The following is a 16,024-nucleotide window of genomic DNA, read 5'->3' as shown; positions in this document are numbered from 1 at the left end:
TTTATTTGTTAAACTTGATTGATTAACTAAGATAAAACACAAACTGATTTTCTGTTTTAAGCTAATCAAGGAACGTTCTCAGTTTTATAATAAAATCAAGAACGTTCTTTGTTTCTCTGTTTTCATAACCAAGATCAATCTTGAGTTATTTTCTTAAATTTTTAACAGGAATTTTTAAAAGTTACATTTACAATTCAAAACCCCCTTCCTTGTAAATCGACATTGTTACTTCATCCACTATATAGATGTGGGAGGCAGTGGCCACATGTCTTTGAGATATATTTATAACAAAGGTTACAATTGTTACACATTGCTTAGAAATACTAAATAAAATCACGAGATAGGAATTGTTTTACATTAACAAATTGATATTTATTGAAAAATCCTTTGCACATTACATGTGAAATCAAATTAAGACAAGATGACTTTGTAGTGGAAAAATTGTTTTAGAAATTATACTTTTCAAATATAGTACTACAATTCTATTATAATGAGATGTACTACGATATCCCGTTTTCTAAAACATCGCCCATTTCAATAACAACACTACCAATATGTGTAATGGGATAAAACACGCGTGATAAAGTTTTAATTGTTCCTCCGACGCATTTGGGTTGGTACTTTATTTAACTCTCTAATAGGATTATGAAAAATATTACATCAATCATCAACACTCTTACCAAATTGTGCTGTCACAATATGAAATAAATATGTAAAAAATTATGTTAAAATGATAATAATTATGTTAAAACCAATTAATTATATATTGATAATAAATATGTAAAAAATAAATAAACAACACTTGCCATATATAACTCAAACAGAAAAGACAAAAAATAAAATCAAAATACATATAAAATGAGAGAAGAGATAAAAGTAAGAGTGAAGAGTAGAGAAACGGTTAATCTAATAGAATATGAATGTTAACTATTAATTTAAATTGTGTGAAAAATAATTATTTTGAGAGTAATTTAAAAGCAAGTTCAATTTTAAAATAATTGCAATTAATGTTTATTTATAAAAGCAATATTGATGTGGATCAACCCTACATAAAGACTAATGAGCTTCAAGAACTAGGAGCAGAAGGACCATTGACTAGAGGGAAGGTTAGAAAGCTAAAATAACAATTAGATAAATAAGTTGTTAATTTTATTAGTCTTAAGATCTATGAAAAGATTGATCCATATTATATTAATCTTTTTGTCATAGAAATATCTTAAGACTTAATTTTAATTTTGGGATGTAATAATCATACCTTATAATTAGGAGTTATGTTGACTTGTGTGTGTGCCTAAATATTTGGTAGCCTAGGCACAATATCATTAGTTGTGTGTAGCTCATGTATCATGTTATTTTGTGTTAGGCTATATATGTCTTTTTATTGTAACACATAAGAAGATCTTTTTTGAAAAAGAAGAAAACACTTAGTATGAGATTAGATAAACGCTCTCTAGAGTTCTTCTTTGAACCAAAATTTGGATCTTATATGTTATTCTATACTACGTCAAATCAACAACTATATGTGTTTAATCACTCATAAAATATTCGCTCATTGATTTGATCTAACATATTTACTTGACTACATTCACAAAATTAACTTAATAAATAAGAATTATGCATACCACTAAAATTTACATGCATGTAAGCAAATAATTATAAACCTAATAATGGAGGAAAATATAAGAAAAAAAGATTTAAGAAAAAAGTAATAGTTTTAATTTATTGAGGCATACCAACCGAACATTTTGTTGATATTCTAATACTCCTAAATACCGATTCATATTCTCTTACACTTCCTTTGAATATAAAGACAAAGTAACATAAAAACAAAAATCCATACAACAAATCTTGCAAATATAAAAGAAGAAAACAAATTAATTTCAAAGACATTACATTATCATTAAAACAAAAAGAAGGATAAGAATCTGCAACAGAAAAAAGAAAATCAGAATATAGTGTTAGTTAATGAATGTAAAGTAAAAATAGTTTAATCTATTCGTTTATACATATAGGATCTATTATGAAATTAATATTTTTTATTTATTTATAAAACATAATACTCATTTATTCAATTTGATAGAAATTATATCGATCGGTAATATAATTTAAAGTTGTTAAAATTAAAAGTGATAAATTTGCGAATAAAGTCCTAACATTTATATTAATAGTATTAACGAACAAAATACATATGATTGCGACAAAGTCTACAAATATAACAAAAGTGATTAAAATGCATATAATTTAAAAAGATGATTTTCAAATTACTTTGGATGATATGCGACCGCCAACCTTTTTCTCGATTTCTTCAAAAAATAAATTAAAATAATACATAAGAGTATTAAATAGGTAAAATTACACAAATAAAAAATGTCAAATAAACAAACACAATTTATAATCATCAATTAAATAAGAAAAAATATATTAATCAACCACATAGATATCAGGAGGTCCATGGCGTTAACATGTTCTTCTTACTCACCAAAATCTTAAACCTCATGTGAGATTTAAGAGAGAAATGTGAAATTATCCAAAGAACATAAGTTACAAATTAAATAGAAAAATGGTAATGAGAAGCATGAAGAGAAAAAAGAGGTTTATACCAGTACCATATTTTGAGCAACTGGTGTCTCATTTCTTCCATAGCCCCATTGTTAAAAATAAAATATAAATATTTGACCAAGCTGCATAAAAAAAATGTGAGATAGATTATTCTCACAAATAAACTTATTAATAGCTCAAATTATTTCACCTTGATTTATTTTCAGCAATTAATATTCTCATATCTTTTAGTTAGCACTGCCATACAAAATTATTTTCCTTCAAAGCCATAAATTTTAAATTGTTTGTTACCTTATATCTGAGGATACGATGATGTTATTGTGCATTGTATATTCTGTTACGTTTTGATATATATTTCATTTCTTAATTGGTTTATCCATTGAACTATTTCATTATTTAATTAAGTTAAATCATTAATTAAATGATTTTTTTTCTTTCTATTTTGAATTATTGTGACAAATAAGCAATTAGAGCATCTACAACGGGAGTGAAAATGAGTTCGTCCGCCAACGTGTAATTACTTAACTTCCAGTTTTTTGTGGGTTCACCGTTGGAGTTGTGCCATGGTGTCATCACGGTACTGTCAGGAAGGAACGCTTCATAGCAGTTACCTTTTTTTTTCTATCTACTTTCTCAATTTAATAATAATATAATTATAACCGTTACCTTTTATTAATTTATTAATAATAATAAATTTATCATTTTTTATTAATTTATACCCGTTAACTTCTTTTTAATTTATTAAATAATAATAATTTTGTAACCATTAGCTTTTTTTAGTTAATATACCACCGTTAACCCTTTTTTTCTTCTTTAATTACGATTGTTAGCTCATTAATAGAAACAATTTGTTACTCATACTTTTTCTTCACAATTTTTGTTACAGAAGTTTATTAAAGTTTTTATTAACGTACTTTTTTATTTATTTTTCCATTTAAATTAATATTTTAAGTTATAATAAAATTAAATATTAATGTATAAATTAAATATAACATGATTTTTTAAAAGTTAAACCGTAAAAAATGATTGAGCTGATTTAGGGTGATGTGGCATAGTAGAACTTGACCGTTGGAGTAGAAAATGAGTGAATTACTTCAAAATGATATGGCACAGTGGACCCCATCTAAAGAACCCATATTGAGTTCACCGTTGTAGATGCTCTTAGGAGAGTATTTTGCAGAGAATGTGCCACATAGGATGTTGCTCTATGAGAGAGTCACACATTAGATTTTGACATTTAAAAAACTATTAATAAATTTATATTTTGCATTATCTTTGAAATTGGGGATTTGATTTTGACATTCATTAACTGACACATTTTTGTTGAAATAAATTGTTTTGTTTTGTTCACTCTTTTGTTTCTTGTTGATTTTAATAAATGTTATTTGATCTTGGATGGTGATTTGTGGTTTATGAATCTGGTTGGTTATATCAATCACACACCATAAAAAAAAAAAAAAAAATCCAAGTTCCTTACTATTATTTGATCATCTATAGAATTCAAATTCTCACGATTATACATATGCAAAGCACATTAACAAGCATATCAACATTTAAACGCTTCATAATCTCAAAAAACAGTTAATCACTATCTATATAATTAAGTTCTCATAATCTATATATCAAATCCAGTTTGCAAAGCACCATCCCTAACATATCAACATTTCATAATCTCAATAAACAGCTAATCACAATCTATATAATTCAGGTTCTCATAATCACACAATTATATACACCTAATCAAGTTGGTATTATGCAAAGCATATTCACTAGCTAAGAACTAAAATGGCCTCAAAAGTATCTCATCAACAAGAATTTTCGAATTCAAAGCAAACACAACAGTTAAAGTAAACACAACAACGAGGTCATTCAGCTAGGACAAGTTTCACCTTTCATCTTCCTATCAATAGTTCCAAGTCGAGGATCACTCAATCCTCCAATTTTCGGTTTTCCTCTCTCCGTTGTCTCGCGCCGTGCTCGAATTGCACCAAATACATTTGGCTCTAAAAAATTAAAGAAACAAATTAATCAACCAACTATTACATCAAAAATAACAAAGTACTTTAATGCTTCAATTCTAATCCTATTCAATAATCTTCAAAAGAAAATGAAATGATTTGAGATAATATATAAAATTACGATCTCATATGGACTCAGTTTTCCAAACTAAACCATGCGAACTTTGACAACCTCCGTCAGAGAGAAAGGGAACCGTATATCCATGGTGGTGGCGAAGTTCTAAGGTAATAACTTAATAGGAAAAGTTCAAATTAACTCTAATATGAAGTAGAAGAAGTACTATTTGTTCAATTTTTGAGATTTACTTAAAGTTTTATGTGACTATAAAAGAGAACGGTTACCAACACTTTTTTTGGTATGAAGATTTATCTTCACAGTGTAAAGATAGTAGTACAACATAGCTTGTGGTTGTATTTATACATGTTAATGTGCATATGTAAACTATCGTGCAAATATTGTACTCTTTTAACGAGATCAAACACATGGCCACAAAAATTTTATTCTCCATTGATGTGGTTACTATTTTTTTTTTTCCATTTTTTTTATGTACTATTAGTAGACTAGAATGTCAATCAAAATTTGTGTAATTAAAAAATAATTCAATGTCTACATTTTATAAAGTATTATTAAAATAGACTATCTTCATGTTGTAGTCTTTACTACACTCCTATGTGAAATTTATTTTGATTATTTTATTATTATTTAATTATATAATATCTGTATAATAAAATAAATCAAGCATAAGTTTATGAAAAGTGTGACATTTGTCACTTAATAACAATATCTATGTATCTTAAACGTTCTATTAATAGAAAAAGTTTTATTTTATTTTTATTATTATTTTATTTAAATTTAATTTTTGTTTAAGAATTAGTGTTAATTTATTTTTATTTAAATTTAAATTTTTTAAAAATTATTGAAAAATTATACGTTTATTTAAAACATTACAATATTTTTTTTAATATTTTTTATCTATTGTAATTTTAAAGGAGCAATTGACTTTTTTTTTATGTTTTTTCTTATGCAAATTTTAATTTTATTTTAAAATAAAATTGGTTTCTATTTTCAAGGAATAAAATAAAGCAAAGATTGTACTATGACAATTTTAGAAAAATATATTTATTTTATTATTATGATTATTTGTTTAAGAAAGATATTTATACTTATTATTATTATTTTTTAAAAGAAGGTATTTAGTAGCACCTTTTTATTGATAATGAGTTACTCAATTTAAAAGATTGTTTGCTTTCAATTTTATTTGAACTTCATAGACTATGTTTCTATGGATATGGTTTTACCATTTTTATAAATTTTCAAAGGTTACATTTTGATTTTATTAATGTGTTATATGTTTTACATTCTAAATATATTGTTAAATATCATGCAAATTAAAGGATTCGTGAATAATTCATGAAGTAAAATCAATAATTTTGAAGGATACATGAAATATTCATTGTACATGATGATACTACAATTGCTAAAATCGTCATATACTACAATTGCTAAAATCAACAATTTTGAAGGATTCATTAAGACTAACATAAAAATTCAAAGATAAAATATACACGTTGAAAGATTATGGATATCAAATTAGATCGTGGTTTTTATGTGAATTGTAATTGTTAAATTTATATTTAGTATTTAAGCTACAAGAAGTAGTACTAGAAGGAAGGATATTTTGTCACTTGATCCAATGAAGTAAAATTTATATGAATTATTAAGTGTCAAATATTTCATATAAGTTACATACTACTTTGAATAATAAAAATAAAAATTTATTATTAAATTACTTACTTATCTTTAATTTTACTAATTTACTTAATATGTCCATGTCTATTATTTTAAAAATTCATATTCCATTGAATCTAATTATTTAATTTTTCAATAATCATCATTTTTATTTGTTTAATATTACAAACATTGTTTTATAGTAAGTTTTTTGGAAGTAAAAAAGATTAGTTAGAAAATTAAAAAACAAGTCATCCAATCTATTGTAATTCACTGTGAAGTATTTTAAAAGAAAAAAAATATCACACACACAACAATCTCTTTAAATCTATAAATCTTAATACTATAAGTTTTTTATTTTATTTTATAAATTTGTCGATTATCAAAGTATTTGAATTTTTTTGGAAGATGGAAACTTTTAATTTGATCTGTATATGATCGAAATTGCTTTGTATATGATTAAAATAATACAACACAACAATTTAATATATGTGAAAATTATTTATAATGATCAAAATATTACATCGATCACAAAACGTCGAACAAAACTATCACATTAAAATGACAAAATAAAAAAAAATATACGAAAGAAAATTTAATATGCATGAAAATTATTTATTTGAATAAATAAACCAATTTAAAAAGATAATTTTTGAATTACTTCTGGATGATATGCGACGGTCGACAACTTTTTTTTCTCAATTTCTTAAAAAAAAATAATAATCAATCCCCAAATACATGAGAGCGTTAAATACGTACAATTTCACAAATAAAATATGTCAAATAAACAAACACAATTTATAATCATCAATCAAATAAGAAAGAGATATTATTCAACCAAGTAGGTTTCAGGAGGTCCATGGCGTGAACATGTTCGTCTTATACACCTAAATCTTAAATTTCATATGAGATTTTGGAGAGAGATGTGAAATTTTCGCAAAAACATAAATTATCAATTAAATAGAAAAATGATAATGAAAAACCCAGATAAAAAAGAGATTTATGCCAGCACCATATTTTAACCTACTGGTGTCTCATTTATTCCATAGCCTTGTTAGAAATAAAATATAAATATTTGACCAAGCTGCATAAAAAAAGTGAGATCAATTATTCTCACAAATAAACGTTATTTATAGCTCAAACTAGGTTTCACCTTGATTTATTTTCAGCAATTAATATTCTCATATCTTTTAGTTAGCACTGCCATACAAATTTATTTTCCTTCAAAGCCATAAATTTTAAATTGTTTGTTACCTTATATACATGAGGATATGATGATGTTATTGTGCAATTATTTTTAAAGTTGCATTGTATATTCTGTTACGTTTTGATAATTAATTAAATGGTATTAGTTTTTTTGTTGAATTATTATGACAAATAAGCAATTAGGAGAGTATTTTGCAGAGAGAGTGCCACATAGGATGTTGCACTATGAGAGAGTCACACATTAGATTTTGACATTTAAAAAACAATTAGTAAATTTATATTTTACATTATATTTGAAGTTGGGGATTTGATTTTGTTAATTTTTTTTTAGGAATTTGGAATATTATTTACAATGGAACCTATAACTACAAAGCCCAATCCAACCAAAAACACATACCCATCCAACAAGCCCATTAGGCCCGGCCAAAATTTGACTTCATTTTCCAGCAACGACCGTCGAACTTTCGGCGCGACGGCTACCCAACCTTCCAGAAGAATCCACATATATAAAATCCCAATCAACCACAACGCGTTTTGGACTCTTTTTAAAAAAATAAAATCACTTTGTTCCTTTGTACCCAAAAAAATTGTTTCGTTCCTTACACACGTAACAGAAAAGTAGAAAACCTTTATTCTCTTCAACAACTACAATGGCTTCAATCTATAGCTGTGTAGAATGCGGCACCAACCTCAATCTCAACTCAACCCACGCTTACCCACCCGATTTCTACTTCGAAGCAGGAAACAAAAACTCCATTTCCTTCTCCACAGTAGATTCCACCAAATTCAAATTCGAAAAAGAAGATAAGATTCGTCCATTCTTCGAAACACTCAACTATTGGGGAATTCAAAGAAAGAGAACTAAAATCAAATGCAATAGTTGTGGTAATCTCGTTGGTTATATCTATGATGATGGTCCACCTCTTACCGATTCTCCCGGTCAGTTTCATATGGGTCCCAGTCAAGTTATCCCTAGAGCTCCTAGATTTAGGTTTAAATCCAAAGCACTTCGAATCACTTCTACCTGAAATTGAAACTCAACACAATTATTTTATTCACTTGTGTATTATCATTTTCTTTATATTCATCTTCACTGTTAATATTTTTTATTATATATAGTTGGTGTAATATTTGACACATTTTTATTGAATAAATTGATTTGTTTTGTTCACTCTTTTGTTTCTTGTTGATTTTAATAAATGTTATTTGATCTTGAATGGTGATTTGTGGTTAATGAATCTCTCTTTGCTAATTAGTAGAAATATCATTTTAATCTGTGACTAATTGGTACTTTATGGTATGAGAAGAACTAAATTATCTAGGGTTTTGGTATTTAATCTGGATTATAGTCTTTAGAAAGAGTTATTATAAGGTCATTGTTGTATATAACTAAATTGAGCTGTTTTATTTTGTAACTTGCTGAAAATACATTAACTTTTTCAATTTTAAGACAGTTTTTTCTGTTCCTTAGTTCGGATTTGGATTCCCTATAGTAGTATGCATACACTATCATATATCAATGACAACTTGCCAGATTGGTTGTTGGTGTAAAATAACTAATAACTTTACACTCATAGTACATGACCTTTATTCTCCTGTCAATAGATCTATACCGTTGTGACGACTCTAGTAAATATAATTTAAATTTTGAAATACAATTTTGAATACGAGACGTGTGAGCTTAAGTCAGTGGTGTCAATTTGGTGACTGCAACATTTGCCTTCTCTGCTTCTCCAAGATTGAGAGGTGGGGAGTGAGGATATGTTATAACAGAGACAAAGTTTATTATATAGAGAAAAATCATAATGTTTTGTTTTATTTAAGAGAACATTAACTAAAATCAAACATTTCTGGTCCCTGCTCTCTTATATCATATTTTATGGAAGTTCCCTTCATGTCAAATAGCTCTCTCAAAATTGTTTGCCTTGACTGCTTCACAATGTGATAATATTTACCTGTGAAAATGGAGATTGTATATGAATAATATGGCATAAGTGTGGTTGAACAGGGCTTTGATCATTCAATTCTTTTATTGGGATGAAATTTACTATTGATTACTGAAACTGTATTATTTTCCATGTTTGCAATAGAAACTGGTTCGGGGAGAATCAAAAAGAAGAAAACAGATAATTATCTGTTATCTTCCTATTCCTTGAAACGTGCATCTCCTTCGTAGGAAGGAGGTTCCTATCAGTTTGTCTATAGAACTATCTGCTATTCTGGTGTTTCAGGCTGAAGGAGTAATATTTCTTTAATGTTGAGCTTTATGTATGTTTTCTGGTATGATTAGTTTACAGATTATAGTTTTCACATACATAAAACTGGAAACTTCTGTGTATTTTTCTAGAAAAGTGACTCATCTCGCCATCTAAATGGAACAATCAAAGTTTTCCCCTCCTCGTGGAGTTTAGTTATTGATTAAAAAACAATGAGCTATAACAATTGACAACATTTATTAAACTGGACTTCTCAGCTTGTGATACAAAATCAGAAGCTGTTTGTGGCATGAATGAATATGATAACAGTGATGGGAGTAACAGTTTTTTTAGTTTCAACAGTCTTATACCAGTCTAGAATTTATAAACTGAAAAGCCAATTTATGCAATCGTCTTTTCCATTGGAAGCATAATTGTTCTTGTATGTAAATCAATTATCAATATCATTGGTTTCTTTTATTAAGATTTTACCTTTGCTTTCCTATTTTTCTTTGAATGTTGCTTTCATTACATGCTTGGTAAACTTTGGTGGCAGATTATGCAGAGTAAAAGTTTCTCTAAATCTCAATTAAACTAGTTGAGATTTGTCTGTCTTAGTACGATGTATTTACAATATATCATTTTAAAATATGATAGATGTCCCAATCTTCTTTAATAAATCATAACTGCAACAAGGGTATTTTTGTGTTTAAAATATTTGACAATACTGTTGTGGTTGGCCTTTTCCTTTTGAGAATGGCTAATGAAAGAAGATTTTCTAGCAGTCGGTTCAAATTGATATTTCTTTATTAACATGGCATTATCCACTAGTTAAAATAATTAGAGGTTGCCAAGGAGGACTAATCAAATTATATATATGTTATACATCACTATCCTGTTAAATATATTTTATAATTGCAAGTTGCTCATATCATACAAGGATCACAGCCATCAATTGAAGATTCCTGATAGGGATGGGAACCTTCTTAATGCTGGAAGAAAAGAAAAACACACACAAAAATATTATATTTATTTTTCGGACCCACACTTGATATATAATTGGAGTCCCCTATTTATGTTAGAGTAGAAAATCTTCTTCTTTTTAGTTTTTTTTTAATTGCTATCATGTATGTACTACTAATACATCATATCATTTTCTTTTAAAGTAAATGCAAAGTGCTTATACATAAGCTTTGGTGAGGGGAAAAAGAAAAAGTTTTTGGTTTATTTAAATATCTTCTTTAGATTGTACATAGATGCAGAGATTAATTACTTTGAAAATCCAAATACATTTAAAATTTGTGCATATCTTAGATGATGAATTTTTATACACATAAATGAGCCATTAACATTTATTTGAACCAAAGCTAACGCACCCACCACTCTTTACGTTAAAGAACTATTATTTTCTTAAAATAAATGCAACAAGTAACAACCAGTCCAATTTTTTTTCTTTGTTTATGTTGTCCACACGCAATTAAAAAGGGCTATGCATAATTGCATATTCTGTGTGACTAAGAAATACCATATATAACAACAAGTCTATTGGTTTAGTGGGAAAGGTAGGTTTGATAGTTGGTTAGCTCATGGTAATTTCTGGCTTCTCTAATCTCCCATCTTTTCTTTTTTAGTTATAAAAACTGTTGAAGACGTGAGTGAGTAGTTAACAGTGACAAAGTGAATTAAGATCAAAGGTTTGTGAGAATGAAGCAAAGAAAGGATGAAGGAATTGGTGCTTTTGGATCAAAGAGAGAGGTTGTTTCAAGGAGAACACCACCACCACCACCACCTCCACTTCCGAAATTTCGAGTCATCTCAAAGCCAAGAGCGGAAGAGAGTGTGACAAAGCGAGAAATTGCCAAGTTTTGGATGCAAAAGCGAATTGTCGAAGAGGATCATCTTCTTGCTGCTATCAAAGCAGCAGCAAGACTTCGTGCACGCAATCTCACGGTAAAGTCTATATAATTTGGATCCTTTGTCGCTGTCATATAGAATTCAAATTCAATATGTGTACGTCTAAAGCAAAATATTTCTATTTTAACGATATTCATAGTTGTTACACCATACAATAGTCAAAAAAAGTCAAGTCATATATTATGGTTGATCTCACCAAAAATAAAATAACTTGTTTTTTGCTTCTTCTTTTTGATCATCACCTATATGGAAGGAGTATATATCATCTTTGTAGCTCCATCCAAAGAAAATTGATTATCAATTGCATAATTAACACATATATATTCATCATGCGGTTGATGATTTTTCATTTTATATGATAAGATGGTTTATAAAGTTGTATTGTACAAGCTATATTATGAACATGAATCTTATTTGCTTAAAGGAGCAAGAGTACCAGAGCTTCGAATTGTGCTTAAAGAATGAAAGTGAAGATGAGGCCAATAAAGAGAAGGTTAATTGTGTTGTAGGGACAACTTGTTGCGGCAAAAAAGTTGATGAGGACAAGGAAGTACGCGTGGGAATAAAGGATTGGTTAGTAAATTTTCCATCTTATAAAAAATTATTAATTGTGGAATCTTGTAATAACCTTACATGATATTCTTAATTTGCTTCGACAAGATAACTTATGGTGATATTTTAACAACCTTTGTAGTGGACATTAACTCATGTAGACTTTTATAAAGGTTATCAACATAAAAGTAAGGAGTTATGATTTAAAGTTAAATCAAATATTCTAAAATATAAACTATACAGGAATTTCAAATTCATATCTAAAATTTTAAAAAAAGTAATTTAAAAATATATTATACAGGGATCCATTACAAAATATTTTGTTTTTTAAATCAAATATATTAATTTTATCTATTTATTTATATGGACGGAAAAAATATACTAGTTATTAACATTATTCTATAAAAATAAAATATATTGTGGTTTATTTGCTTTTATTTCCATGTGTTCTTCCACGAAAGTAATCGATTCAAGTTGTAGTTTGAGACATTGTACGGGCTTAGCTCTGAACTCAAATCTGTTGTTCATATATTTTGAATTTTAGAATATTAAAGATACTAATGGAAGGAGTGAAAGGAAAGAAAGTCAAAATTTAGAGATAAGACTAAACTTGACAATGTATCGGGACAACAAAATGCTTCGAATTCAATCGTTCATTCTACTATATATAGACCCCACAATCTTTTTTCTAATGTCATTTTATGGACGTATATTGAGAAATTAAGATTAATAATTAAATGGTTATATTAATAAGTATCTTAAACACTTGTTAATGAAATAAAAAAAGAAAATAAAAAATAATTTGAGTAAAAAATCACACTTTTTATAGTTTGAAAATATGAATTACATAAATTTTAATATATTTTTTTACATTTAAACTTTTAAAACACTTATTAATATTTTCCATAATTAATTCATATTCTTATTTGCTCACTTCATAATCGTAATTAAGTTTTGACATGTGCAGGTGGACAAAAAGCAAGTATGCATATTTGAACCAACCGGCCTTATCTTCCATGGATCCTCCTAAAAAACGAAGTTCTACTTATGTTCCTAATTGTCTTTCATACAAGCCCAAGGCTTTGTATCCTACCCTTATTGGTGTCTTTTAAAACCATAAGAGGCATTCTAATATTGTTTGTCAATTGGTCAGTTTCTGGAATTTCTGTTAGTTCCCTTGTTCATGTTTCATTTGTCATTCCAAATCTTATGCGTGTTATTTCGGACAAGTACTGTTACATTTGTATTTTATTGGGCTTGGGCCAACATTTATTGAACTGCTTTTTGTATCACCATAATGTTCTGTTTCTTGGTTAATAAACTGTAATAGAATGAAAAAAAAATTAGGTGTGTGTTGTTGTTAAATTAAAACACATATTATGTAGTGTGTGTTGTTGTTAAATTAAAACACATATTATGTAATTATAATTTGAGAAAAATATAAATTTGATAAAAAAAATCTTTTTCAATAGTAAAAAAATGCAATTAATTTTTTTAATAGTAAAAAAATTTATTTTCAGTTTTGTGTATAGAAAAATACACGTAGAAATCTTTTTCATTTCTAAAAAAAAAATGAAAGTGCCATCACTACTATTTTAAGTATATAAAAGTTAATTATACAAAACAAATGACACAATTTCTAAAAATATGATTCTTTCAATCTCAAATATAAATAAAAATATGTTAAAAAAATAAAAATAAAAGTATCTAATTTAAATTGAATTTGATACATCAAATTTCTTTTACTGTACGTTTGTTTATATTCGATATTGGAATAGTGTATATTTATACTTTAAAAACTTTAATATTTGACTTGAAAAAACTAGTGTTGAAGTTTAATCAATTGTCCTATCGTAAATCAACGGTGGAAATCATTTTTACTTAAAAACAAAAATTTTAATTTAAATTATTTGATCTCATATTAACCGTTAAAATTAATAATTACATGTATATTTATTTTTGTTTTAACTATCTGATTTCTATAAAAATTAAGTCATCACAATTTAGAATTTAATTAAGAGATAAATATATTTTCATCAAAAATTGTTCTAATTAAAATTTAAATTCTGATAAAGCATTGATGATTACTTGAAATTTATTAACCACCACATGAGCTAAATCAAACAGTTTATTCCCGCAAGAGATCTTGATCTGTCGTCTAATTGTTGCTAATATAGTTTCTTTTTCTATTTTCTATTTTATTTTATTAATATAGCTGGAGGCAAACAATCTGTACATTCATAATAGGCAGAAAGAAATAAGTGGATTTGTTTTAAGACTATTTTTTGACACACATACACGTTATGGCGGAGTACTTGTTTTCACAGTCAACTTTAACATCCTCTGCCAGATAATTTCTGCTGACTTTTTTAAATAAAAAAACTATAATTAATTTTTTAAATTCAAATAAAAATTAGAATTACAACAACTCTTGTGTATTTTTAGTAAAACAGCCCTAAAAATTATTTTTACCTTCTTTTTCACAAAGAACTACATCCAGTTTACTTTTACAAAAACAATCTCAATGATCAAACAACGTTGTAAGATTATATTCCAACTCATTAATCTCAATGTTTTTTTAATAATTTTTTTTATAGAAATTTTGAATCTTTCTCAAACTTTTAACAATTTGACTATACTTATTTGATCTACTATCTTTATTATAAAATCTATAAAATATTATCTCTACATATTCAAATTATCTAAATCAGATTTCTTTCATTTTTTTACTATATATGTCACCCATTTCAATTTTGTAAACAAAAAAAATCTACAATTTATAAATTATGTTTTATTACAATCAATCTATATTATTAGAATTACATATCAAAATCTAAACACAAAAATAGTCTCTAATAGAAAGAGTAATGTCGCTTGATTTTATAAATTTAAGAGACTATTTATAATTTTTTTTGTTAACAATAAAACTAAATTTTGCATTTTTTTTAAGAGACTAGCAACACATTATACATACACAATATAGAAAAGGAATATCACACGTCAAAAATCTCTACAACTGCTATTTTAGCAATACTTCTGCGACAATGATTATATATTTCTCTTTATTTTTTTGTTTGAAAAATTACATATTTCTACATCAATAAAAATATTATTTAGTCAAGATTACTTTAAATAAAATTCAGATATAGTTCACATAATTAAATATCCACTTTATAGTAAAATGAAATCAATAAAATAAATTCAATAAATAAATACCAACAAGTATAAAATTATTTACTTTTCTGTATCATTTTTACAATATAAGTATGTTAAATATTTTAAATAATTAAATAAAATAATACATAAAAATATTTATGATCTTAAATTTATATAGTATTCAAATATAGAGAAAAGTTTGAGATATAAATATATTCAAAGTTTATTAATTATATAAGAGAAGTGTGTTTTATTTTCTGGATTTTAATATTTACTTAAATATAATAATATCATCAAACTTTAATGTTATTTGACTATTTTTAAATCAACTTATTAAATTATTATAAGATACAAATATATTTATAACATTATTAACACTTAATGTTTTAAGACTTTAAAGGTCAATATTTATTATTTGTCAAAAAATAAATCTCAATTACTATAAGAAATCTTCGTTAATATTTTATAATTCTTCTCAATGAACTATTACGTTTTAAGTAAATAAATATTAAATAATTTATGGTAGAAATATTTTAAAATTTAAATTAAAAAATTAGTCTTCTAATGTGACTTTTTTATAAAAAAACTAGTCTTATAATGTGTATAAACAAATTTTACACTATTATCCATATATAAAAATAGAAAATAGTCTCTACTATTTTAGGTGTAATATCAAATACTAATTTATTAATCAA

The 16,024-nt window shown here is 26.2% G+C and overlaps 2 protein-coding genes across 2 annotated transcripts; both read left to right on the top strand.

Moving 5' to 3' along the window:
* The first annotated feature begins 8,054 nt into the window (after window positions 1-8,054).
* On the top strand, window positions 8,055-8,683 carry LOC101489257 (uncharacterized protein At4g08330, chloroplastic). The gene has a single exon (XM_004512124.4). The coding sequence runs from the start codon at window positions 8,163-8,165 to the stop codon at window positions 8,538-8,540; it is 378 nt and encodes a 125-aa protein (XP_004512181.1). The 5' UTR covers window positions 8,055-8,162; the 3' UTR covers window positions 8,541-8,683.
* A 2,218-nt stretch (window positions 8,684-10,901) lies between these two features.
* On the top strand, window positions 10,902-13,465 carry LOC101488933 (uncharacterized). The gene is made up of 3 exons (XM_012718957.3): window positions 10,902-11,657; window positions 12,046-12,194; window positions 13,141-13,465. Exons 1-3 carry the CDS (start codon window positions 11,412-11,414, stop codon window positions 13,283-13,285), a joined length of 540 nt encoding a protein of 179 aa, XP_012574411.1. The 5' UTR covers window positions 10,902-11,411; the 3' UTR covers window positions 13,286-13,465.
* The last annotated feature ends 2,559 nt before the right edge of the window (window positions 13,466-16,024 follow it).

Source organism: Cicer arietinum, chromosome 8 (assembly GCF_000331145.2).
Source record: "Cicer arietinum cultivar CDC Frontier isolate Library 1 chromosome 8, Cicar.CDCFrontier_v2.0, whole genome shotgun sequence".
Classification (NCBI taxonomy): domain Eukaryota; kingdom Viridiplantae; phylum Streptophyta; class Magnoliopsida; order Fabales; family Fabaceae; genus Cicer; species Cicer arietinum.
Note: the sequence above shows the minus strand (reverse complement) of the source record. Positions and strands in the feature narration are given on the sequence as shown.